We start from the raw sequence: 26914 nt of genomic DNA, 5'->3' as shown, positions 1-26914 counted from the left end.
ATAGAAGGGGATTGGGCAAAGCTGCCCAATCTGAAAAGAGGAAGGAGAGACCGAATGAGGAGAGGAGAGAGGAAGGTGAAAGGAAAGAAGGAAAGGAGGGAGAAGGAAAAGGAGAGGATCGACCCGGGTACCCCTTTGACCCATGCGTCGGCCCGATTCTGTGCAGAGAAATCTGACTAAATTAAGATGAAATTCTGACGAATGGAGTCGAGTTATCACTTGGAAATCTTTCACCATCAGTCCACCTTCCTTTATCATTCAAAATTGAGGTTGTTTGGGCTCGGTTTTGGAAGAATCAAAACCGTAGGTTTAAAGGACACCCGACGACAATTCGTTATTTTCTACAGCCATTTCTGCTGATCTCCACCACCATTAGACTCCCCTTGAACCCAGGAGTAAAGCCCAAGCAGTGGTGGAGGCGTCGGAACACGTTTGGAGGTCGAATTGAAGCACACCCAATTCTAGGGTTCCGACGGATTTTGATAAAATTGGAGGCTTTCCAGGCCAAACTAGCCTTGTTCACAGGTATGAAAGTTGTTCTACTCATTGAGATCTTCAAATCAACAAATTTTGGTAATTTTTAGAAATAGTTGATTTTTCTTGTGAGTCGGGGCGGCCAACCGTCACCTAAGGCGGCGAGTAGCCCGAGGGCCACCAATGCTATTTTTAGGCTATATACAATGCCTTGAATTCAGTTTTGAGAATTGAATGACGTAGATTGATCATTAGAACCAAAATTCTCTAAGATACGTTAGTAGGCCATTATATGAATTGACAATCCGACCGTTGGATCGTCATCAAACTTTAATAGGTTATTAGTCATAATATTTGAGGAATATAGGAACTTACGGATTGGGAATCCGACTTACGGATCTTCTCGAATTGGATATGTAAGTTCGTAAAATAAAATGTTAACCACCACTTGGTTTTGGCAATCAGTGGAGATCCAACCGTTAGATCATTCCAAAACTTTAGTATGTTATTTTAGAAGCATAATGTGGATCCTTGGAAGTTACGGATCCGAGATCTGATTCGTAGATCTTCTGGACCTATTGACGTAGACTTATGTGCGATGTAAGTTATGCATTGTATCAACAAGAATTCTGAGATATGGTTTAATAATTGGTCACACTCGCCGATCGTTGTGATGCCTCGATGCTTATGCTAAGAAGTTGTAGCGCGGACTCCAGGTGAATGGATCTTTCGTTGCTCATCTTATGTTTCATGATTGATAATTCTATAAATGCTTTTAAATAGAATTGAGAAACTTATGCCATGACATATATATATATATATATGTTATTAAATACTATGAGATGGTTGAGTTAGAGTTCATCGTGATCTATCCATATACGTATTACTTTAAATGATTATTGTGAACTACGAATGGCTTAATCCTTGCTTAGGGTACATAGGCAGTCTAACGAGACGTTAGATGCAGCCATATAAGAAATGAGATTAAATAATCAAGACCATAACCTTGTTTAAGGAACTGAACAATGTGTGTGGGCTTTTGGTTTTAAGTATATATATACACGCTTGATGTTTCCCAGAAAATGCAATTAAATGATTTATGCTTTAAAAATGCTATGCCTATTGAATAATGCTTAAACGATGAGTTGAATTGTTTGCATATATATATATATATATATAATTGTGGTACTGTGAACGCTTTGAAGTGTAAAGGTGAACGCAGGACACACATGTAAGTTCAGGTAAGTTTAGGTAAATATACGATATTAGTTAATTGATGAGATAAGTGATGAGATATCAATATGTCGTATAGATCACTAGAGGTGACTCCAACTTATATGCTAGCCATGATTAATGAGATATGTTATGAGATATCAATATGTCGTATAGGTCACTAGAGGTGACTCCGACTATTATTATGCTAGCCATAACTGATGAGATATCAATAGGTCGTATAGGTCACTAGAGGTGACTCCGACTTATATGCTAGCCATGATTGATGAGATATGTGATGAGATATGTGATGAGATATCAATATGTCGTATAGGTCACTAGAGGTGACTCCGACTATTATATGCTAGCCATGATTGATGAGATATGTTATGATATATCAATATGTCGTACAGGTCACTAGAGGTGACTCCGACTTATATGCTAGCCATGATTGATGAGATATGTGATGAGATATCAATATGTCGTATAGGTCACTAAAGGTGACTCCGACTATTATATGCTAGCCATGATTGATGAGATATGTGATGAGATATCAATATGTCGTATAGGTCACTAGCGGTGACTCCAACTATTATTATGTTAGCCATAACTAATGAGATATGTGATGAGATATTAATAGGTCGTATAGGTCACTAGAGGTGACTCCGACTTATATGCTAGCCATGACTGATGAGATATGTGATGAGATATCAATAGGTCGTATAGGTCACTAGAGGTGACCTCGACTTAGATGCTAGCCTATATGTGATGAAATGCTAGCATATATAATGAATACGTGATGAGCTAGCATATGTGATGAATATGCGATAAATTGCATATGATTATAAATATATGAAGTATGACTTGAACTGATATATATATGTATATTTTTATATTCTAATTCTGGAAATTATATAGGTGTTGTAGCGAGGGGTTATAGAAATTTATATGGTTTCTATTAAAATATTATTTACGGGGTCACTCACATTTGTCTTGTGTTCACCCTCCAGGTCTTCTTAGTTAAGTATTCTTATCACCAAAGACCCGTGGCGATTCTTAGTATCGGAGACTATTTCGAGGGTATGATTCTTAATTCACCTATTGGTACTTGCTTATGCTCTAGCCTCACGTGTGAAGTGGGTTCATTCCCGCTCACCTGTGCACTCTGATATTTAGACACTCTTAGGTTTAAATTTATTCATAATTTTCCACATCATCACACTTTATGGCTTCGTCACCTTCCAGGTGTCGGCCAACACAACTTGATTCGGAGTCCCAGTGGACATTTCGGGTCGGGATGTGTCATAAAGGGTTATCCACTTGTATACCTGGACTGATATGTTATCTTAATATGTGATTATCAAATTACCCGATAACAACCCGATTCATTATTATTTTAACCCAAAAATCTGTTAATTTCGTTTCGAATTAACATGTTGTATCAGAAATTACTAGACCTAATAGCAGTTATACAAAAACATAAATATGTTATAATCTGACCACACGCATGACATGGACGCCACAATACGTAACTTATTGAGTCATTAGGGTCACATTCGACAATCCTGTCGTTAAGCAAGAGTATTACACCCATTAATTCTATATATCCATAATTTGACATAATCATTCTTGAATTGATGGGCTGGTGCTACGGATGCTATTAGACAAAGAAAATAATTAGGCTAAGCAGTCCTTATATGTGGACAACTTTAGTCAAAATAGTCAATTACACTGACGTAATTCCTTATTATGGTCTTCGAGATTTAAAATCGATAGAACTGGTCCTGAGTTTGTCTATTGTCAATCATTTTGGTCATTCCGTAAAAAAATTTTGTTAAATAAGGATAGATTTAGATCTGACATTCGTGTCGTGTTTTCTGTGTTCGTGTTGTTTTCGTGTCATACCCAATATCTTAACGGGTCATGTCATGTAACGCCCGTTAAAATAAACAGGTAAAATGACTTGACCCGAAATCGACCCGATAATATTAACAAGTAGTATGACCCGACCCGTTACCCGTTAAGGAAAATATATTTTAAATCAATAAATAATCAAATGAAAAATGTTTGTACCATACTTGACCAATCCTGAAACTACTGAGCACCGGTCAACGTTATACCGTCAAGGACCCAGAAGAGTTTCCCTCAAACCAGGAGGCCAATCACAGCGCGACACATGTCGACATCAAAAGCCAATCATAGCGCGACACATGTTAACATTAGAAGCCAATCACAACACGACACGTGTCAATGTCAGAATGAAACTAGAAACTCTCTTCTATAAATAGAGATCATTCTCTCACAATATTTCCTAATGTCATTTGTACTAAATCATTCACTAGTACTCACTAAAGGAGAGCTTGAACCTATGTACTTGTGTAACCCTTCACAATTAATGAGAACTCCTCTACTTCGTGGACGTAGCCAATCTGGGTGAACCACGTACATCTTATGTTTGTTTCCCTATCTCTATCCATTTACATACTTATCCACACTAGTGACCGGAGCAATCTAGCGAAGGTTACAAACTTAACACTTTCTGTTGTACCAAAGTCTTCGTTGATTTTGTGCATCAACATTTGGCGCCGTCCGTGGGAATGACACTCATTCCCACTCTCTTCAGCTTTGCCAAGCTGGTTTCCACTATTCGTACACTCTCTTTTGACCATGCATCCCTCTCCAACATGGGGAGCGAAGGAAGCCACAACACACAGAATGACACCCCTTTTGTACCTAGGGCGAAGCAACGAAAGAATGAGGAAAGAGGGTTGCTCTTCAAGTTAAAGTCGATGAGCTAGAAGCTCAGAACAACAAGATAGCAATGAAGAATGAGGTCTTCCAAGAGCAATATGAGAAGCTCTTTGAGACTCTCCACGAAAATAGGCGTACTCAAACACGCGAGCTCGTTGCCCCTGTGGACATCAACCATCATCTGGGTGCCCCCCAACACAGAGGGTCACCACCCTTCGACATGGGTATCCCTGATGAGGAGCAAGTTAATCATCAAAACGTTGATCAACATGAGACTTCTCTCAACCCAGATGCTTCGACATAAAGTAGAAGAAGTGGAGGAAGACACCTCCTTGCAGAAGGGTTGGAATGATCGAAAGTCGTTTATTGTGACTGCTGAGACTTCCTAAAGCAATATCGAGAGAATCCTCTCCATATATGCTCAAAGATCAATGACCCAAGGGTTTCTGAAAGACTCGGTCCCCTCCCGCGACCCAGGCCAGCTGCTAATCTAGGGAAGGAAGGACAGGTCTCAGAGGAACATGAAGGTACGGGGGACTTTGAGGTATTCCAATAGACTCGCCTTAGAAGTCAGTACGGTAAGTCTAAGAAAAAACCACACGCCTTTGCTCAAACTTTCCTACTTCCAAGAGGCGATGGAGACTTACGAAAGAAAATTCTAGTGGTACATGACTCTACTCAGGACCCCCTTATCCTACAGCTCCTTGAGGAAGTAAACAAGTTGAAGGCCGAACGTTAGGCCGAGATACCTGACTGGAACCAACCCAGCCTTATCCCTCTCACAAGAAGGATCCTCGACACCCCCTTCAAGTGAAGACAAAACAAAAGCTTGGTTCACAACTCTATATTGGAAGGGATGACCCAATTGAATACCTTAACCTCTTTGAGTTATCCATGGCATATCGTATGCACACCGACGAAGAGCGATGTCTTGTCTTCCCCTCCACCCTCTCTAGCGGAGCTCTAAACTGGTATTGCCATCTTCCACCTGAGACAGTAGACTCATTAGAGGAATTAAGGTAACTGTTTCTTTCTCAACACATCTTCCAGACCGATCACTTGCATTCTGCAGATAACTTGTACACTATTCGCCAAAAGCCGGACGAGTCACTACGAGAGTATGCCGGTCGCTTCAGCCATGAGTATTCTCGCTGCATTGAGGTAGATGACAAGACCGCCCTCAAGGCCTTCACGGCAGGCCTACGTGATTGTTTCTTCAAGTACATGATCAATGCCAACACTTGGAAGACTTACTCTGATGTGATGGCACATGCTTACAACCACGTCTCCGCCGAAGCAAGGACATACCAAGGGAACCCTCATATGGTTAATCCCTATCAACAAATGGGAAGTGGAAGTCAAGTTCTACCAAGTGAGGAGATATTGGCCATTCAGACACCCATTGCATCATCTCCTGCCTCATTTAGCTACCCGCTAAGTTACCAAACGTATCTGTCTCTTGGTAAGAGGAAGGATTTTTACTCTCAACAAGCCCATTACAACAAAAGGGAGAAAAGTTCGTATCAAAACAACCAGGGGTGAACGTACCGTTGACTATTATGACTATGGAGCCAAGCCTCACTCTTTCAAAGTGGAAGACTAGGTATTGAAGGAAATGCTATTATAAGAAGGCATACATATTACAAATGTTTTGACTCTCAACCGCTTGAGATCTTTTGTCACACAAGTCAATCGGCAAATATTTAAAGAAGAGGGAATTCAGACAACTTCTTCTGAGTTTTTTGTGTTCCTGGCACTGGAACACTTAGTCTACGCTGACCTACCCTTATACTCTAACTCAGAGCTTCAACATGCATACTTTGACACAAAGTATGTGATACTAAGTGTTACAACCAACATGGTTCACATATCAAAAGCATGGATCCCTTCATGCATAGTAAAACATTCATAAGCATCATTCATATCAATCAACATAAACATTACACATTCCAACACATTCACACATAAACATCATACATTCCAACACATTCATACATAAACATCATACATTCCAACACATTCATACATAAACATCATACATTCCAACACATCTATACATAAGCCAACTGTGTTTCGAAAGGGTTCAACATACTTTGTGTCTTCAACACTTGCTACAATGTGCCTCGACACCTTGCCCTTATTCTCACCAACCAGGTGATTAAATGTGAAGAAGGAACTCATCTTTATGCCACCAACTAGGTGAAGAAGGAACTCATCCTCATGCCACCAACCAAGTGATGAAATGTGATGAAGGAACTCACCTTCGTACCACTAACCAAGTGATGAAAGCAACTTACCATTCATTCCACCTACCAGAAGACGAGTGGTACAACTTGTACATGTAAAATCCTAGCATTCACAAATAATAAAAAACCCTCAATTTTGACAACTCAACTAGGGGAGCACTTATGCCCAACAAGAGTTATAGTACTAACAAAGTCTTATTGCAAGCCAACAACAACTTCAGTGCATGGCATACGAAGATCAAGCTATTCAGCCCTCTTGCATCTGCTTCAGACATTTCCCATCTGTAACAATGCAAACACTACAACTTGTAGAAAGCTTCACACTCTTGATCAAGACAATGTGAAACAAAACCAATTTATGGTGCCAACAAGAGCTTCATCAAAGGAGTTCAACCACAATTCTCAAAAGCTTCACACACTTTTGATCAAGACAGTGTGAAGCAAAACCAATTTATGGTGCCAACAAGAGCTTCATCAATGGAGGACAACCACAATTCTCAAAAGCTTCACACACTCTTAATCAAGACAGTGTGAAGCAAAACCAATTTATGGTGCCAACAATAGCTTCATCAATGGAGGGCAACCACAATTCTTAAAAGCTTTTGATCAAGACAGTGTGAAGCAAAACCAATTTATGGTGCCAACAAAAGCTTAATCAAAGGAGTTCAACCACAATTTTCAAAAGCTTCACACACTCTTGATCAAGACAGTGTGAAGCAAAACCAATTTATGGTGCCAACAAGAGCTTCATCAATGGAGGGCAACCACAATTCTCAAAAGCTTCACACATTCTTGATCAAGACAATGTAAAGCAAAACCAATTTATGGTGCCAACAAAAGCTTCATCAAAGGAGTTCAACCACAATTCTCAAAAGCTTCACACACTCTTGATCAAGACAGTGTGAAGCAAAACTAATTTACGGTGCCAACAAGAGATTCATCAATGGAGGGCAACCACAATTCTCAAAAGCTTCACACACTCTTGATCAAGACAGTGTGAAACAAAACCAATTTATGGTGCCAACAAAAGCTTCATCAATGGAGGGCAACTACAATTCTCAAACCTTCGAGGCAAATTCAAGACTGTTCGAAGCAAATTCAATTTATATGGTTCATCCAAACCTTCGACTACTACAAGGTGTGGCTTGCATCATAATCTCTTGCTCAACAGTGTAGAAGAAAAATTCGTATATGTTGTCTCTCCCACATTTTCAAATTTCTAGTTTCCCAAAAAAAAAAAAAAAGGGAAATTCAGCAAAGCTTCATCAATGGAGGACAACTACAAATTCTCAAAAGCTTCATACTATCTTGATCAAGATAGTGTGAAACAAAATCAATTCGTGGTACCCAACAAAGCTTCACCAACAAAAGCTTCATCAATGGAGGACAACTATAAATTCTCAAAAGCTTCACATTATCTTGAACAAGATAGTGTGAAGCAAAATCAATTCATGGTACCCAACAAAAGCTTCAACTCCAAAGCTTCACCTACAAAGCTTCAACTCCAAAGCTTCACATACAAAAGCTTCACCCACAATAGCTTTACCTACAAAAGCTTCACCCATAAAAGCTTCACTCACCACAAAAGCTTGACCTACAAAAGCTTCACCCACAATAGCTTCACCTACAAAAGCTTCACCCATAAAAGTTTCACCCACCACAAAAGCTTCACCTACAAAAGCTTCACCCACAATAGCTTTACCTACAAAAGCTTCACCCATAAAAACTTCACCAACAAAAGCTTCATCCACAAAAGCTTCACCCACCACAAAAACTTCACCCATAAAAGCTTCACCCACAAAAGCTTCCCCCACCACAAAAGCTTCCTCCACCACAAAAGCTTCACCAACAAAAGCATCACCCACCACAAAAGCTTCACCCACAAAAGCTTCCCCCACCACAAAAGCTTCACCCACAAAAGCTTCCTCCACCTCAAAAGCTTCACCCACCACACCCACCACAAAAGCTTCACCCACAAAAGCTTCCCCCACCACAAAAGCTTCACCCACAAAAGCTTCCTCCACCACAAAAGCTTCACCAACAAAAGCTTCACCCACAAAAGCTTCACCTACAAAGCTTCAACATAAAAGTTTCACCTACAAAAGCTTCACACTATCTTGATCAAGATAGTGTGAAGCAAAATCAATTCATGGTACCCAACAAAGCTTCACATACAAAGCTTCACCTATAAAGCTTAAAATATATATATATATATATTTTTTTTTTCTTCGGAAATTCGAAAATTCAAAAATTTGGAAATTCAAAAATTCAGAAATTCGAAAATTCGAAAATTCGAAAATTCGAAAAAAATAAAAAATAAAAAATAATTGTCTATGCCTCTTCTTCTTTGGGCCTAACAACTTTCATAACAAATATATATGAAGGAGGAGTTTTGGGCTATCACTTAGAAAGAAAAATGATGAAGTTTTGTTACTTTGGAAACTTGGCTACTAGCAAGACATCTCCTTCGTCAACGCCCTCGACCGGAGACTTGGGGGACTCCTACCATATGCTACTGTACCTTGATACTCGGAAGTCTCACGACCACTCAATGACTTGGATTTTTTCAAGTCTCCAACCGAGAAGTTTTCCTCACTCAGGAAATTAAGGGAGCACTACCTCAACCTACATGCTTCACTCACAAAGCTTCAACATACAAGATTCAACAAAATGAAAAATTCAAAGAATTTAGTGAAGAAGGCCTTGGTGTATTTAACACAATACGTTGAAATGAAGCAAAGCTTGTTTATTGATATCTCTGATAAGTTACAAATATGTACATATACATGAATCAAAATAAACAAACAAGAGGGAGCCTTCATAAAGGTTGCTCAGAAAAAATCTCAACAGTCGGCAGAGCTCCAGAAAGAGGAGGCACTTGAGGGTGATTATTCACAGCCTCAGTACTAGGCAGAATCCCAAAAGGAGGAGGCACCGAAGGTTGATCATTTGGAGCTTCATTACGCGGTACAACCCTAGAAGACGAAGGCAATAAATGCCTTTGGAACAAACCTACAAACCTCTGATGATCAAGTAAAATCTGACCATCAGATTCCTGCAGCTGGTCGAGCTTCCTCTTCATGTTTGTAGCATAGTCATGTGCGAGCCTGTGCAACTGTTTATTCTCATGCTTGAGCCCTCTGATTTCCTGTTTGAGACTTATCACTTCAGTCGCCAATGATTCAACTTGGTGGGTTCGAGCAAATAGGCGTTAGGCCATATTAGACACAGAACCTGCACACTGAACACTAAGAGCCAGAGAATCCTTAACAGCCAACTCATCAAACCGTTTGGAAAGTAGTCTGTTATCTTTGGGAGTGAGAAGGTTCCTGGCCATCACCGCAGTGATCATATGATTCTTCATCACAGAGTCCCCAACGGTAAGAGGACCAGCATGGGATAAGAAGGATGGGCGCCATATGTTGTCTTGAGAAGGCATGCCTGCCTCTTCACCAAAGTTCAAGTCAAAACGACGGTCGGATGGGCCAGACATTCTCAGAAATGATGAAGGAGAAATGAGGTGCAATAAATCTCTGAAGTAAGGGGAAAATTCCTACAGGCAATAACTCTCTGAATGTACTTCTTGCACACAATTGGTGCCCTTATAAAAGAAAGGGCAATATGGCCGTTGGTTCAAAAATTGAAGAGGCACCACTCTTCGGATTCTGAAGAGGCACCACTTTCCACACACAACATCAGCTCCTAGGGTACCATAGATAACTTTGCCAAATATCTCTGAAAAAGTTTAGACACATAAATTTTGAAGGTCCAGCTACCCTACTATTACCCGTAAGGGTAAAGGAACAACACCACTGCTTGATAACTAGAAAGTCACAATATGTGTCAACCTCCATGCTCCGTGGCAAGGCAGACTAGTAAAAATGCCTAACCTTTACTCACATTCAAGAAAACACTCCCAACAAGATTGCTTGCTCAAAAATCGAAAAGGCACCGCCCTCCGAATCTCGAGAGCCAGACTCCCAACATGATTACTTTCTCAAAACTCGAATAGACATTGCTCTCCGAATCTCAAGAGTCAGACTCCCAACATGATTGCTTTCTTAAAAATTGAAGACGCACCGCTCTCCGAATCTCGAGAGCCAGACTCCCAACAGGATTACGTGTTCAAAAATTGAAGAGGTACCACCCTTCGAATCTCAAGAGTCAGACTCCCAACATGATTACTTTCTTAAAAATCGAAGAGACATTGCTCTCCGAATCTTAAGAGTCAAACTCCTAACATGATTGCTTTCTCAAAAATTGAAGAGACACCGTTCTCTGAATCTCGAGAGCCAGATCTCCAACAGGATTGCTTGTTCGAAAACCGAAAAGGCACCACTCTCTAAACTTCGAGAGCCAGATTTCCTTGGATAAGGCTTGTCTGCAATCTTCACACGCAACATCAGTTTTCCAGATACCACAGACCATTTTTTTAAAGTGCTCTGACAAAGTTAAAACATGTGAAGCTTGCAGCTCCCACTACATTGTTATGACCAAGAAGGGTAAAGGAATAGCACTATTACTTGTTGTTAGGGAGACTCCTATGTATGTCTACCTCCATCCTCCATAGCCAGGCAAACCTGCAAATAAAAAAAAATGCTCAACTTTCTTCACATCTGAGAAGGCACTCTCAGCAGAGTCTCTCGAAATACTCAGCTTCTTTTCCTTCCGATAATACCTCTGCAAAAAAGCCACACCAGAGCAAGAGTATCTCATATCATCAGGGTTAAAAGTAAGAGTATCTCATATCATGCTTTTTCCTTATCTTTTCCTTTAACCTTGCTCTTACCTATAAGACAAGGAGAAGAGAGCAATCAGTCAGCACTTGGAATCAAGCTTCCAGTCAGGAACTGACTGCCTGGAACTCCTTGCCTAATTACTTACCTGGCATTGCTCTCGAGTACTCATCTTCAACATCTTATGCTTCTAGAGAATATACCATATCTGCCTGAGGAACAGATAAGGCAAGTGAGAAGAATACAAGGAAGCATGTGGAGACAAGCGTAACAGAACACATGCCGATACATCCACTACTTTGTCAACAGCAAAAGTATCCCAAATGATCAGGGTCGAACGTACTCTAGATTTGATGGACTTGTTTTGACCCTTAAATTCTTGAGTCGGCCTTACACTCTGGAAGAAACCAGAAAACCCTCCAGCACAGTTCAAGAATAAGCCTGTGGAAAGTTACTTCTTCAAAAGTAAAAGTATCTCATATCATCTCTTCTCCATTTGCTTCTCCTTATCCTTGTTGCTGTTAATGACACAAGGAGAAGGGGAATAATCAACCAGAAGCTGAAGTCGAACCTCCGATCCCGGTTGCTTGCTTGGAAGTCTGATTGCTTACCTTGTCTGTTACCTCCTTCGGCAAATCTTATAGCTCGACGACTTGGGGGACTCCTACTATAGGGTTTGTATCGCACTTGACCAAGCTTGAAACTACAAGTAAGCTTCAAGTGAAAATGATACATTACCTTGTGCATCTTCATCGGTTAAAGATACCACCCCTGGATGGAGGAAAAGTACTTCCAGAGAAGATGCCACATCTACATATGAGACAAATAAGGCAAGTGAAAATGATACCACACTTCGGTACTTAGAAGTTTCGTGATTACTCAATAGCTTGGATCTTGTAAGTCCCCAACCGAGGAGCTTCCCTCACTCGGGAACTTAGGGGAGCACTATTTGTACCATACTTGACCAATCCCAAAACTACTAAGCACCAGTCAACGTTATACCGTCAAGGACTCAAAAGAGTTTCCCTCAAACTAGAAAGCCAATCACAGCGCGACACGTGTCGACATCAGAAGCTAATCATAGCGCGACATATGTTAACATCAGAAGCCAATCACAACACGACATGTGTCAATGTCAGAATGAAACTAGAAACTCTCTTCTATAAATAGAGATCATTCTCTCACAATATTTCCTAATGCCATTTGTACTAAATCATTCACTAGTACTCATTAAAGAAGAGCTTGAACCTATGTACTTGTGTAAACCCTTCACAATTAATGAGAACTCCTCTACTCCGTGGACGTAGCCAATTTGGGTGAACCACGTACATCTTGTGTTTGCTTCCCTATCTCTATCCATTTACATACTTATCCACACTAGTGACCGGAGCAATCTAGCGAAGGTCACAAACTTAACACTTTCTGTTGTACCAAAGTCCTCGCTGATTTTGTGCATCAACAAAAAACATAATATTAAATAAGTATATACATACCATATTGTCACATCCAAAACATAAAAACGTAATTTTCTTTTAAGTATATTTTCGCTTACCTAAATTGATTGCTCTAGCCTTTTTCTTTGCAAGACTCGTATTTGTATTATCTATACTTTCGCTTCCAAGATCTCATTCTGTTCCCATTATCTCCACGGACTCCTCATCACTAAAATTTACTGAATCTAAATCTCTAACATCCATTGCTTTTGAAACAAAATGGGTATAAATTAATTAATAGCTTAATTAATTAAGTAAAGTCTTTAATAGTTTTTAATTAATGTAGAAGTGTAAAAAATATAGAAAAAATATATAAACGCTCATAATGACAAACTTTACAACTTTCATGAAGAGCTTAACTTTGAAATTAGCCACTATAATCATATAAATCATAGATCAAAATTTAACCATTGATTGTTGTTTACATTTACGCTTCATTGTTCTCATCAAATTTTATTTTTTCAGAATTTTCTTTTTTGAAAACATGATCTATTAGAGGATGCAAGAAGATGAATGGTTTGGATCATTGATATTATATTTAGAGTTTTATGGTTAGTTAAAATATTGCTTGATATTTATAAAGTTTCTACAAACTATATGACATCGACTCATATTTCAATTAATCGTATATATCGAAACATGATATCAAAGATCTGAATCGTTCATCTTCTTACATCCGCTAGATAATCATGTTTTCAAAAAAAAAAAATTTTAAATGAAATTCAGTAAGAAGAATAAAGCGTAAATGATAATCGATGGTTAAATATAAATTTAAGGTTTATGGATTATAGTGTTGGATTTCAAAGCTGACCCCTTAATGAAAGTTGTAAAGCTTGTCACTATGAGTGATTATGTGTGTGTGTATATATATATATATATATATATTTTTTTTTTTTACATTTTTTTACATTTCTACAATAATTATTATTAGTTTTATTAATTTTTCCCTCAAATAAAAAACATTATTCATGAGGGTTTGGAGCATTTTAAAAATCTAAATGATAATGTAAGTGTAACCATTATCTACTTGTGGAGGAATAATGATGAATCACTAGTGTTTATATATTCTTTCACATTTTTCATACTTGTATGTATGTCTGCTTAGTTCTTACCTAAACATATACTATACTAGTTTATTTTAATTTTGGACAACATGTTAAGTACAATTTATCCTAGTAATGATAATAAGGAACTCACTAAAACTTTTTTTTTTTTATAACTTATATAGAATAATAATACAAAACTATATATTTAATATACAATATATTGTATATATTAATATGGCTATTGTATTTTATAATAAATCTTTTGGTAATTAAACTTTAAAATTATCAAAATAAATTTTTCTTAACGGGTCGAAACGGGTTACCCACGTGTATACGCGTTATTAACGGGTCACCCGATAATGTCCCAATTAGTTATCGTGTTGACCCGAAACCCGTTATTTTCTTGTCGTGTCACCATGTCGTGTCAGATACTGCCGGGTCTAGATAGAATGACAAAAATAACCTTAATTTTTGTCAAATCATTTTGGCCAATTGTTTATTAAATGAATATTTTTGTCATTTTCCTTATTTAACAGAGAATTCTTATGGGATAACCAAAATGATTGACAGTAGACAAATTCAGGAATCATTTATATCGATTTCAAATATCAGAGATCAAAATGAAGAATTATGTCAATATCAAAGATTATTTTAATCAAAATGTATTGTTTTAAATAAAATTATTGAGACGGAGAAATATTAAATTCTAATTATAAGAGTAATGCACTACTTACCGAGTGATAAAGCTAGAAATGTACCTTATCTTCCACTACCATCGGACTATGCAAAAGGGGATTGTAAAGCTGATCGCTAGGCACGAGTACTTTTCGTTGTAAATTCAGATTTCTTGACCAAAAGGAAGCTCTATTTTCTTGAATTCTGATCTGTTGGAAATATGAACGAACCAGGTCGTTAACCTAATTATTACGATCTATATTTCACCAAATATAGATCTCAGTCAAGGGCAGACGTTGCAAAGTTGGGTCAACCAACTCCATATAGTACTACATAAAATTCAAGATTTTGGTGTTAAAAATTTGAAAATAATATTTGTTTTGAATTAGTTTTGTTTCAATCTACAGATGACCTTGTAGCCTGGTGGCACATATTCCTCCTTTTATTTCGTCATGGAGGTTCTCAACGAAGACTTTCACTCTAATAATAGGATAATGCTTCTATCTCTCTACGGAGAAGTTACTTGTCTTCCCACTTTACAATTAACGAACTTTTACCGGTGGAACATCATAATCAGAACCGTTCATTTTCTTTATTATCATTGAAAACTCTTTCGATAATGATAAAAAGAATGAACAATTTCGATTATAATGTGCGGACAATAAATGTTTGTTAATTGTAAATAGGAGAAAAGTAAGTCGCCTCATAAAGAGACACAAACATTATTGATAATATAAAGAATTTCCTAAAATGAGAATTTATATATAGTTTCAATAATAGAACACTTATCATCGCATCGATTACAAGAGGTCAAACTCTTGTTCTCTCCCTTCCTACGCCTTAAACTCCTTCGAAAATTCCTAACAAAATTGTCCTTACTTTGTTGTAATTTCATACAAAAACACAAATAAATATTATCCCCCGACGTTTGTTATACCCCACTTGAGAGTAGTAGAGAGACCACCAACGTCACCTACCATACTATATTGAAAAGCATTTTCAGCTAATGCAAATGCATGAGAGATTCAAACAAGACACACATCACTTGTAACCTTGTTTTTGTTTCTTGCCTCGTGGCTTCCATATACTCTCTCTCTCTCTCTCTCTCTCTCTCTCTCTCTCTCTCTCTCTCTCTCTCTCGTTTATTCAGAAAGAGGATGTATTTTGATTCGAAAGATGCGTTGGCCATGGTTGAGGAGCTGAGGGCCAGTTATAATTCCGGCAAGACGAGAAGCTATGAGTGGAGGGTGTCGCAGCTGAAGAACCTCGTGAAGGTGGCGGAGCACCACGAACAAGAGATCGTCGATGCTCTTCGCTCTGACCTCTCTAAACCTGAATTTGAAGCCTACGTTCATGAGGTTAGGTTCCTCTCTCTCTCTCTCCCACTAATCTTTGTGTTTTTTAATTTATCTTTTGGTTTGTTGGGGTTTTGGGTTATTATTGATCATGCATGTGAGATAGAACATAAGTTGGGCTGGACCAGGTCGTATGGGTAGCTGCCCAATTTGGTAAATATTGCAGCGATATATTCGTCATTTCAATTTTCAACCATTCACCAAAAACTGCTAAAGTTTCAAAGAAAATTGGCTGTTTTAATGTGTCTACAATACACAAGTATTAATCAATTAAAAAAAAGATCTGTAAGGGTGAAATGACATGAAAGTTGATCATTGGTGACACATCATTTAGTTTGCAAATTTTGTTTACAAATTTAGTCTTCCTAGCATTACCAAATGATATCTGAAGGTATCATGAGTTTGTAAAGGTGAGTTTGACGATCAATATTTAGTTTCTGATCATTCTAGCCAATTACTCAAGTTTCATAGATATTTTGGTCAATTTCCAAAGTTGTAAGTACAATTCATTAGATGTGTAGTTTTATACAACAGATCTTGATACAATTAGTAGTTTAATTCATTGAAAATTTCCAGGGTGAAACTATATATGTGTTTGAATAAAAAATAACTGAGACAACACTTATATAACAAAGATATAGTGATTGCTTTTCTAGCTGGGTGTAAAAATATAGATAATTTGGTCTAACATGCACTCGTTTCTTTTGGTAATAAAATTTAGAGAATGTTAGCATGTCAACAACATGTCAACTTGATTATTTTGACAAGTTTTAATACAAATATCATGAATAACAATTTTGATGTCAATTTATTTTCATAAACATCTTTTTTTTGTTGCACTGATGTGGCATAACAGAAAGTCTGCTAGCTAGGCTACTATACATGTTGAAACTTGAAAGTGTGAAACGTTCAATTAGGTACGCAGACGCAGATCATTTCTTGCGGTACATGTCTTCCATTTCAAAACATTGCTTCATTGTTTGAGTTAATTTGCATGTGAAGTGTTTAAATGTTTGGAGTGCTCGTGCTTCATGGTTTTTGAGTTTTCATGTGGTAGATGGGCGTGTTGATTTATTTGTTCTTGAAAACATGTGGGGTGCTAAATGAACTTAAAATTATATTATAATACTGGAATACTGTTACGTATATATAACTTATTTATGCATTATGATATAGACGTTCGTTTCCGTAATGTTATCATGGTAACACCATATGTAAAAGTTTTGGTATCACACAATAATTTATGGAGTTCATAAAACATCTTTCTCAAAGATACAAATTTGGATGGGGTTAATTCAAGTTGTTAATGATGAGGATTGAATATATAACCTAATCTAGGGTTTTGAATGGTCCTTTTGTGGGTAGAATGTCCCTTAATTAATTTTTTTTAGATGTCCCTAAATTAATAATTAATTTTTTTAGAGGTCCCTTAATTAATTAAGTAGTGAATCTTGTGATGATGTTACTTGTTAGGCTTGATTTTGTCATATAAAGTAGGGTCACCATTTGTGATGCATAATCAATAAATTGGCTTACGAAATCGACTTTCATGTGATAATCACAAAATAAGATGAGAAAATTGTAGATTTAAGTTCCAACCCCAAGATTCGTATTAGAGAAAATAGTTAGGTAAATTTCACTAGTTTTACGAGGAGATCAAGGATATCAATCTACTTAAATATATCAATACACTATTGAACTAAAACGTCACTACCACGGTGAATCGGTTTCGTAAAGCCCTATGTAATGTGTTTGTGACTAATGGATGAGGATCCTCTCTGGATCCTCAAATCTTATATATTCATCATACATGATGTGATCAGCTTTCATTAGATACTATTTGTGTTTAATTTTAAATAAAAAATTCAAAATGATTTATGGCCGCACGATGCATAATGAACAGATAGGATTTGAGGATCTCTAGGATCCTCACAAAGAGGATCCCAATGGGATCCAAATCCGCGATTAATGACTCATGGATTCCATTTATGATGACTTGGCCATTCTTTTTTGAGCATGATTTTCTCCCCTCCAATCCCTTCACCTCCTCTGTCACTTTCCTCTTTGTCTTTCTATCTCTAAAAAGTCAACACAAAATATTAACGTAGTTTAATTATGACATTTCAAATAGGAGGGGATTGAAGGGAAAGAGGATTTGGAGGGGAGCGAATCAAACTCTATTCTTTTTCTATTATGTTATGACGAAGCTTTCCAGCTGTATATCAACTCATGATATTCATGGTGGTTTATTCACTTGAATTACTGACAACGTTGTACTGACTCAAGAATATTAACGATTGCTTTTGCAAGAGTTTTAGAGTTCGAATTTCTATTGTGAGATTATATTCACTCACCTTAAATTACTGTTCTCATACATTTTTAATTTTTTTAATATTTTATACACACCACTAAAACTTGATAGAAAAATATTAAAAAAATTAAAAGGGTGTGAGGGAAGTAATTTAGGATATGTGAATATAGTATCCCTTACTATTCTCTAGATTGCATTCAGAAACTTTTGTCTTTTATTTGTTCGTGCTATGCGTTGATAAACTCTCTCAGTTGATAGATTACAGGTATACGTTTCTAAAAACAGGCTAAAATGCTGCAGAATGCGTATAAAACATTAACAAATGAAGACTTATCATTTTGACCATTAAACTTTAATTTAATTGATTTATAGATTCACCTACCCATTCTCCCACTAAAACTCCTAGACTGCCTAGTGTTGAATTTTGTTTATTTTTTAACAAACGATATTATCTATATTAAATGGGTGGAGAAGTGGGCTAACCCTTACAAAGTGGGACTCTCCATAATAAACTTATGTGTCAATATTATAAAACATTGTGCCAAAAACTTGAGGCGGCATAAAGTCCATATCTATATCCCACTTTTGAGAGAGTCTCATCTTTTTACTAACCCAAAAAAATATGTTTTTAAATAATTGTGAAAGGTTCAAGTGAGAGATCTTTGGTTCGATTCTCGCCAAATGTGAATTTGAACCACATAATTGCTAGCCATTGTGAGGCATAGCCCACTTCCCATCCCTTAGTGTATATAATATTATTTGTTAAAAAAAAGAAGATAGAGAGTTAGACAATAACTTTGAAATAATCGATGTCTTTCGAGATAAGATTTGGCGGGATCATGGGATTTTGAGGTTGCCTTTTTTGAGTGGCACTGCATTGTGTTTATTTGGTGTGTGAGGGTCATGGAATCATGGAATTTGCAAAGGTTACATGTTTGTTTTTCCTGGAAAATCATAATTTGGTTTTTAGTTTTCATCTAGACTGTTTCCACAATGTTGGATCCTCTGAGATTGAAGCAAGGGATATAAATTCATAGATTTATCCATCTATATTTCCTACCTTATATATTTCATGAGAACCTCTTGTTGTTTATCTAGATTTTTCAAAATTTTCTCTCTTCTGCAGTGCCCTTGGTGAGTTAAACGTCTCAAATCATTGTTCATGTAAAACATTATATCAATTGGTGTAGGACTGACGCTGTTGTGCTCATCTTTTGGGCCTTACTTTCCTCTCTTTGGTTTGTAATTTCGTTCCAAGTGAAAAAACTTTGCTTTTACTCATCTCTACAAATTCATTATTAGAAACAGTCCAATTATAAATGTTCAGGGCAATCGGTGAAAATTAAGTTCAACAAGGAAATTGACCAATTATAAAAATTCGAAGATAATTGGCTAAAATTAAATTTTAAAGAAAAATTATTCAATTATAAAAGTTCAAGAGTATTCAATCAGAAATAAAATTTATAGAAAAAAACAACTTCTCACAGATTCAAAGAAAAACAGTTCCTCAAATTTTTATGGGCAAATCAAAATAATTGACAACTTCTCATAAATTCCCCAAGTTGCAGGGAGAGACCAAGCCTCTCTCTTTTCCACCGTCAAACTTTTGTTCTCTTCCTTGGCAAATTAGATAGAGAGATCTTCCCACTTCTCCTTCCCGCACACACTCGATTCATATATACTCACACTCACACACACATACGTTATTCTTCTATCTATCGGTTTCTAGTTCTACCATGGGTTCAATGGCGATTGAGGAGGAGAAGCAGACGGCGGCCAATCCTTTCGACGAAGAAGCCGCCTCTGCGGTGGTGAAGGAGCTGAGAGCGTCCTTCGTCTCCGGCAAGACTCGAAGCTATCAATGGAGGGTGTCGCAGCTCAAGGGCATACTCAAGCTCATCACCAAAAAGGAGCGGGAGATCGTTGACGCTCTCCGCTCCGACCTCTCCAAGCCCGAACTCGAATCCCAAGTCTACGAGGTCATCCGATTTTCCCATTTAATATCTCACCAACTCTCTCTCTCTCTCTCTCACACATGGTGTTCTGTTTTCGCACATGTCGATAGTTCATATCTATATGCGCAGCTAAATCATGAATTGGGTTTTGATTAGAATTTGCAGAGAAATTTTGGCTCTTGAATTTTTTAGTTGGTTGCTGAATGTTTTGGTGTGCACATGCTGATTGATTGATGCACTTCTCACGTCTCACCAACTCTCTCTCTTACATGTCAATAATTCATCTCTGTATGCTAAATCATGAATTGGGTTGTGATCAGAATTTGCTGGTTGATGTAGTTCAATACAACACTCTATTATATGCTGATTGCTCACTCAGTTGTTTTGTTACATCATTGCCTAGAAAAATATGCACATATGGATCCTACTAAACAAAAACAAGGGGTGTATAAATGACGGTGTAGTGGCCCTTGATTATCTGATTGGTATGCATCCGATTTCATTTTCGATTGAAAGTTTGTAAACGGTCTTATTTCTCAATTAGTTCGGTTCTATTTTTTATTAAAAGTTTGTAACTGCTATTTGTTTCTTGATTAGATAGTAGTCTCTTTGGTTTTTGCATTTTTCCATTTTCCATTTTCCATTTTCCATTTCATGGACTCTAAATCCGGACCATAATTTCCAAGTTCTTCCGGAATTAGGTGGGGAGTCCTTGTCACTTGTGGGGGTAAAAACGTGCTTCTGTCACTAAGTAGTTTTAATGGATATATTATGTGGGGTATATGTAACAGTGAAGCATTAAGGTGTCACAAGTTAACTCTGTTACTTGACTATGTTCAAGATGATTAGTCCAGTGTTGAGGGAATTTAATGAGCTATGCAGGAAGAAAGTAAAAAGTGGGTGGAGTGGATCACAGGGTTAATCAATGGGGAAAGGGATCCTCCGTATCCCTTTCACCTAATCCTCCTCATCAAACAATCCTTACTTTTGAAATTTGATCAAATGGCTAAAGTTATTATAACTTTTAAAGTAGGTTGTATTTTTAATCGTTGGATCATATTTCAAGGATCCAGATTGTTTAATGAGAAGGATTAAGTAGAAGAAATCCAGAAAGGATCCCTTTCCGATCAATGACACCCCACTTGCACTTTCATACATAAAACTAGCCAAACTTTACTCTTTGTCTAGAAGTTGCAACTTTTTATGGTTGGTGAGTTGTGACATGGTCTAAAATATCCATAATATCCAGATATATCCATCGAAATTTCCGTGTTTTTGGACTACCGATATTTTTTTGGACTACTGATATTTCTGATATCATCGATATTTTAGACCTTGCTAAGTCACTCATGCATCTTACCATACGATGTATAAAGTGTAAAATATTGTACTAATTCATTATATATAAATGATTATGGTGTGTTTAAACTTCTTTCATTAATTACTACACATTTTCTACACTCACAATGTTTGCCAGCTCGCTATATAATCAACTTAAATCAGTTATATCTATCATGCAATGCATTTCCTTCTAATTTTTTGTGATAAACTAATAGATAATTGACTAAATAAACATCCTGCAAAGTTTCAATAAAAATTTCCCAGTTTTTCTTACAATTTCCTTGGTTTTTATTCAATTTTTATCGATATCGATAATATCCCGATATTTCCATCGAAATTTCTGTGTTTTTGGACTACCGATATTTTCGATATCATCGATGTTTTATATTTTGATTGTGACAGATGTGAAGGTTTCAGTTTAGTGCACAGACAAAATCGTCTCTCACACCATTTGTGAGGATGCATTCCCTCCATTTGAAAGGCAGCCTTTTTTTTTTTTGGAGACTGGGCAACTTTTTTACTTGAATCTTTTCGGTTTTATTTTTTATCGTGCAATGTTATCTGATGATTAGAATTATTACATTTCATATCACGCTTTCAAGATTAATTCTGTAAAAATTCAACCAAATTAGAAATAGTTTAACCTTTCGATTAACATTGTCAAAATTTCAGTGTTTAAGTGAGAAAAATGGTAACCAGAATATGAACAAACGATTTGGGAATCAGTTTATTTTTGCATAAAGATCTTTAAATAGTAACCAAGAAAATAGGTGGTTGAAAAAATCGTTTAATATTGTAGGATGAGAAGGAAAGCCTAGCATTTTTCTTTTTTTTTCAAATTCGTTTGGTGGGGAAGTGGGTAGCCGGGTAGGGCTTTATTATTGGGGTTATTAGTATTAACTCTTGAAAGCAGAGGAGCACTTTTCATGTCTGTTGGGTGTCAGGGTAGATCTTGAAAATAGTCAAACCTTGTCTTTTCGAGTAACTGTAATAAGCTAGGTGTTATGCGGAGAAAAGGTAAAGAATGAACCTGCCATAAACCGCATAGGATATCTGCAGAAACTTGGGGAGTCAACTTCTGTTATTTTTATCTATGCAGGACAAAAACGTTTTAAACTATTTAGAAACTTACAGGAATAATCTGAAAACAATAAATATGGTTGGGTTTTTTTAAACTTGTAGTAGAGATGGATGTTTAAACTTTCAAATTCCTGATTAGGTAAATATGTGCGATGCTAATTCATAATCTAACGACATAAAGGATATCTAGCAAATATATACACACCTACATACATATATAGGTATACGTTTGTATTGAATTATAGATATCTTACATATATACTATTGTGGATATGGCTCTCTTTTGACTCCATACAAGATGGAGAGGGTGGGTCGGAATCTGAACTGTGGATTTCATGGTCCACCCGAACCGGATGTTTCTGCACCCGAACAGTTTCGATTGAAAAATTGGTCTCCCCATTTGGTAAACAAATGGAGAGCATCTTTTTCCAGCCACTGCGTGCTTGTGGTTGTGAACACAATCATTTGGCTCTCCTACATATGTGAAGTATACAATTGTTGAAACAAATGCTTGCCTAACCAATAAAGTCATCCAGTTATGTAGGGCCTGTACATGAATGTTTTATTTGTTACTGACTTCATACGTTGGTTTATATGGTTTTCGTGTAGATATCTATGTTAAATAACTCGTGTAAATTGGCAATTAAGGAGCTGAAGAAATGGATGAAGCCAGAAAAGGTATGTCTTTGTCAGCAACTCCGATGAATGGCAACCGTTAAGTCATCTTGTTTGTCTACACCGGCATTTCTTGAGTTAATTCAATGTTTGTTTCCAATCTAATTTCCGATGAGTAATATTTCCCTTTAACTACAGGTTAAAACTTCGATAGCAGTTTTTCCTGCATCAGCTGAAATAGTGTCTGAACCGCTTGGTGCTATACTAGTAATTTCAGCATGGAATTATCCTTTCTGTACGTTTATACCAGACATGTTTTTTTAAGTTTAGGCATTGAGCTCTATAGCCCTAATTAATCCTGTCTTCAAACAAAAGTGATAGTGTAGTATCTGTTTTCCAGTACTGTCACTTGATCCAGTTGTTGGAGCCATTGCGTCTGGTAATGTTGTGGTTCTTAAACCATCAGAACTTGCTCCAGCCACATCGTCATTGCTTGCAAAACTATTAGGTGAATATATGGATAGCTCTTGTATAAGAGTCGTTGAGGGGGCTGTTGCTGAAACATCTGCACTGTTAGAGCAAAAGTGGGATAAAATATGTTACACAGGTTCTTCGTGATTTTCCTCCCTTTCATTTTCATCTTTCGTTTTCCTTAGATTACAGTTGATTTTTATATAATTGATTGAAAAAAAAATGTATATTTAAATTTGTAGGAAATGGAAGAGTGGGACGTATAGTGATGGCTAGTGCTGCAAAGCACCTTACACCTGTTCTATTGGAGCTTGGAGGAAAATCTCCCGTTATTGTTGATTCTGGCATTAACTTACAAGTATATAGATCTTCCTTCTTGCATACCATCAGTAATATTTGATATATTTTACTTGCTGCTACTAACGGTGTTGTGATTTTCATCTCATCTCATGTAAAACTTACTATTTTGTTTCTCCTAGGTTGCTTGTAGGCGAATAATCGTTGGTAAGTGGGGGTGTAATAATGGACAGGCTTGCATCTCCCCTGATTATATCATAACAACAAAAGATTTTGCTCCTAAGCTGGTAAGGTTACCCTTGTATGCCATTGAAGATCTGAATTTGCTTTTCTGTTTGTGCCATCTGCGTCATTTTCTTTGTTCACAGGTGGATTCTCTGAAACAAGAATTGGAGAACTTCTATGGAAAGAATCAACTAGAATCAAAAGATTTATCTCGTATTGTGAATCCTCATCACTTTGCTCGCTTGACGAAGCTTTTGGATGAGGATAAGGTTTCTGGAAAGATCGTCCATGGAGGTGAAACGGACAAAACCAACTTGTGTGTATACTGTCTTCGATTGTTCTCTTCTTAGCTCTCTCTCTCTCTCTCTCTGATTTAATAGGGTGTTATATTGTACCGTATGTGTGATTAGTGCTCCTTTCTTTTGATCACAGGAGGATAGCTCCCACCATCTTGCTCGATGTTCCACAAGACTCTTTGATCATGAGTGAGGAAATATTTGGCCCTTTGCTGCCCATTCTCACGGTAAGAAACACAAATTTTGTTGTCTTGAGTTATGCTCTCCCAGACCCTGCGTAAAGCGGGAGCCTTGTGCACTGGGTACGACCTTTTTTTCTCAATAAAAGATAGCCTTCCCCAATTGATTTAAATAGCTCTGGCAGTCTCAGCATATCTAACATGGTTCTCATTTGGGTGGGGGTGATTTGAAAGGGAAAGTAGTATAGCTACCTTCATTTTGCGCAAAAATGTAGGCTGATCATTGCGTGTTTTAATAGCGGAAACATTTTGAAAGAGCAGCATTCTTAGGTTGATTTTTTTCTGCATTTATATGCATGCAACGCTGGAGATCAAATGCAATATCTTCCCTTTTGTTTGTAACAGGTCGAAAAAATGGAAGACAGTTTTGATTTGATAAACTCAGGAACAAAGCCTCTTGCTGCGTATTTGTTTACCAACAAGAAGAAGCTGAAGGAGCACTTTGTAAATACTGTCTCTGCCGGTGGTTTGGTTGTCAATGACACTACCATACATGTAATACTTCGCCCTCAAACTTGTTGAAACAAACCAGTACATGTTAATCCATTACAATTTTGGCATTTCCGTCTGTTGCATATAACACATACATGCACGCTGGTTAACCTATTTCTGTTATTCTGAAATCTGTTTAGAATCTAATTTAGATTATATATACTGGATTGTACAGCTTGCTGTTCCCTCCTTGCCTTTTGGAGGAGTTGGGGAAAGCGGAATGGGTGCGTACCATGGAAAATTCTCTTTCGACGCTTTTAGCCATAAGAAGGCAGTTGTTTATCGAGGTTTCTTCGGTGATGCTTCCATAAGATACCCACCATACACAAAGGGGAAGCTAAGAGTTCTGAAGGCTCTTATCAGCGGTGGCATATCAAGCATAATCCGTGCTCTGTTCGGATGGCCTAAGGCTTAAGAGACACAAGGATCTGGCTTTGCTCATGTGATTTCTTCTTTCGGTCAGATTTATGGGAACTCTTTGGTCGTACAATATACAAATATGGTTCTGATTTCAATTTGGACAAAGGCTTGATTATTTATGGAAATTGTAAAAGTTGGTGGTAAATATCATAAATTGATATGTTTAAATGTGTTTGTAATTGTATCATACTATCGTGTTCTTGCTGCTTATACCATCATGTTCCAAAGCTGAAGCGTTTCGTTGTTTTATTCGAGCCACATTTAATTCTGATATAAATTAGGGGGAGGAGTACCTAAGTTACTCAATACCCTACATGACTCAATACAGATTTAACACGTCAAATGAATTTCACCCTAAACTCTTCCTATCTTTGTAACCAAACAAACACCATCTTCTTCCTCCTTTCTTGCTGTGCAGACAACCCCCTATTTTCTCCGGGGATTCTGCCTCTCTGTTCCCTGGTGAGAACAACACCTATCTTCTCCCGCGACACCAACCCTAAATCCCTCAGTTCTCCGGTGAACCCACCCCAATCCCTCTATTCCAGGCGAGCCCACCCCCAAACCCTCCTTTCATCGGCGAGCTCACCCCAATCCCTTCTTTCCCCAGCAACCCCAATTCCACCCATCTCTTCTCCGGCGACCTCAACTACCCCCAACCCTCTGTTCGCCGTCGAGTCCAACGTCAACCGTCTCTTTGACGGCGACCCCACCTAGTCCTCTTCGACATCGATCGCACTCCAGTCCTTTTTGATGGGGTTGTTGTTCGGGTGCGAGAAGAAAACAAGGCTTCAGGGCGAGGGAGATGATTGATGTTTGGTTACAAAGATAACCAATGTTTGGGGCAATTTTAGATAAGACAGGTGACCTATTCTCATTGGGCCACATTATGAAATTAGTAAATTGGGTACTCCTTACTGAGTACCCAAGTATTATCCTTAGGGAAATAAGTTTGAACTTGAGGGCAGCGGAAAGATCATAATGTTGGAATTTAGGCTCTAAACTGATTAATTATAGTCTATTTTATTTCTTGCTGGTGTATTAATTGAGTTGTTTCAAATGGACCATTAAGATTAGTTAGAGTCCTTAGGCTCAGATGTGAGTTTTATTTTATAGGGCAGTGTTTAGATGGTTGAGATGAGCTCATAGGCGCTCTCTTGTAGATTCTAATGGTTGTATGCACT

General features: G+C 37.5%; 1 protein-coding gene across 3 annotated transcripts; it reads left to right on the top strand.

The window, feature by feature from the left end:
• Positions 1 to 15634: 15634 nt before the first annotated feature.
• On the top strand, positions 15635 to 25963 carry LOC126603976 (aldehyde dehydrogenase family 3 member H1-like). 3 transcript variants are annotated; one of them, XM_050271015.1, is made up of 10 exons: positions 15635 to 15991; positions 23285 to 23353; positions 23489 to 23585; positions 23691 to 23897; positions 24004 to 24119; positions 24241 to 24345; positions 24427 to 24599; positions 24716 to 24806; positions 25164 to 25313; positions 25486 to 25963. In XM_050271015.1, the coding sequence occupies exons 1-10, from the start codon at positions 15650 to 15652 to the stop codon at positions 25723 to 25725; spliced, it is 1590 nt and encodes a 529-aa protein (XP_050126972.1). In that variant the 5' UTR covers positions 15635 to 15649; the 3' UTR covers positions 25726 to 25963. The 3 variants fall into 3 exon arrangements, with proteins under 3 accessions (XP_050126972.1, XP_050126973.1, XP_050126974.1); XM_050271016.1 differs by lacking the exon at positions 15635 to 15991 and adding an exon at positions 19782 to 20278; XM_050271017.1 differs by lacking the exon at positions 15635 to 15991 and adding an exon at positions 20320 to 20739.
• Positions 25964 to 26914: the final 951 nt, after the last annotated feature.

This window comes from Malus sylvestris, chromosome 15 (assembly GCF_916048215.2).
Source record: "Malus sylvestris chromosome 15, drMalSylv7.2, whole genome shotgun sequence".
In the NCBI taxonomy this organism is placed as follows: domain Eukaryota; kingdom Viridiplantae; phylum Streptophyta; class Magnoliopsida; order Rosales; family Rosaceae; genus Malus; species Malus sylvestris.
The sequence above is the reverse complement of the archived record's forward strand: the minus strand, read 5'-3'. Positions and strand labels throughout refer to the sequence as shown.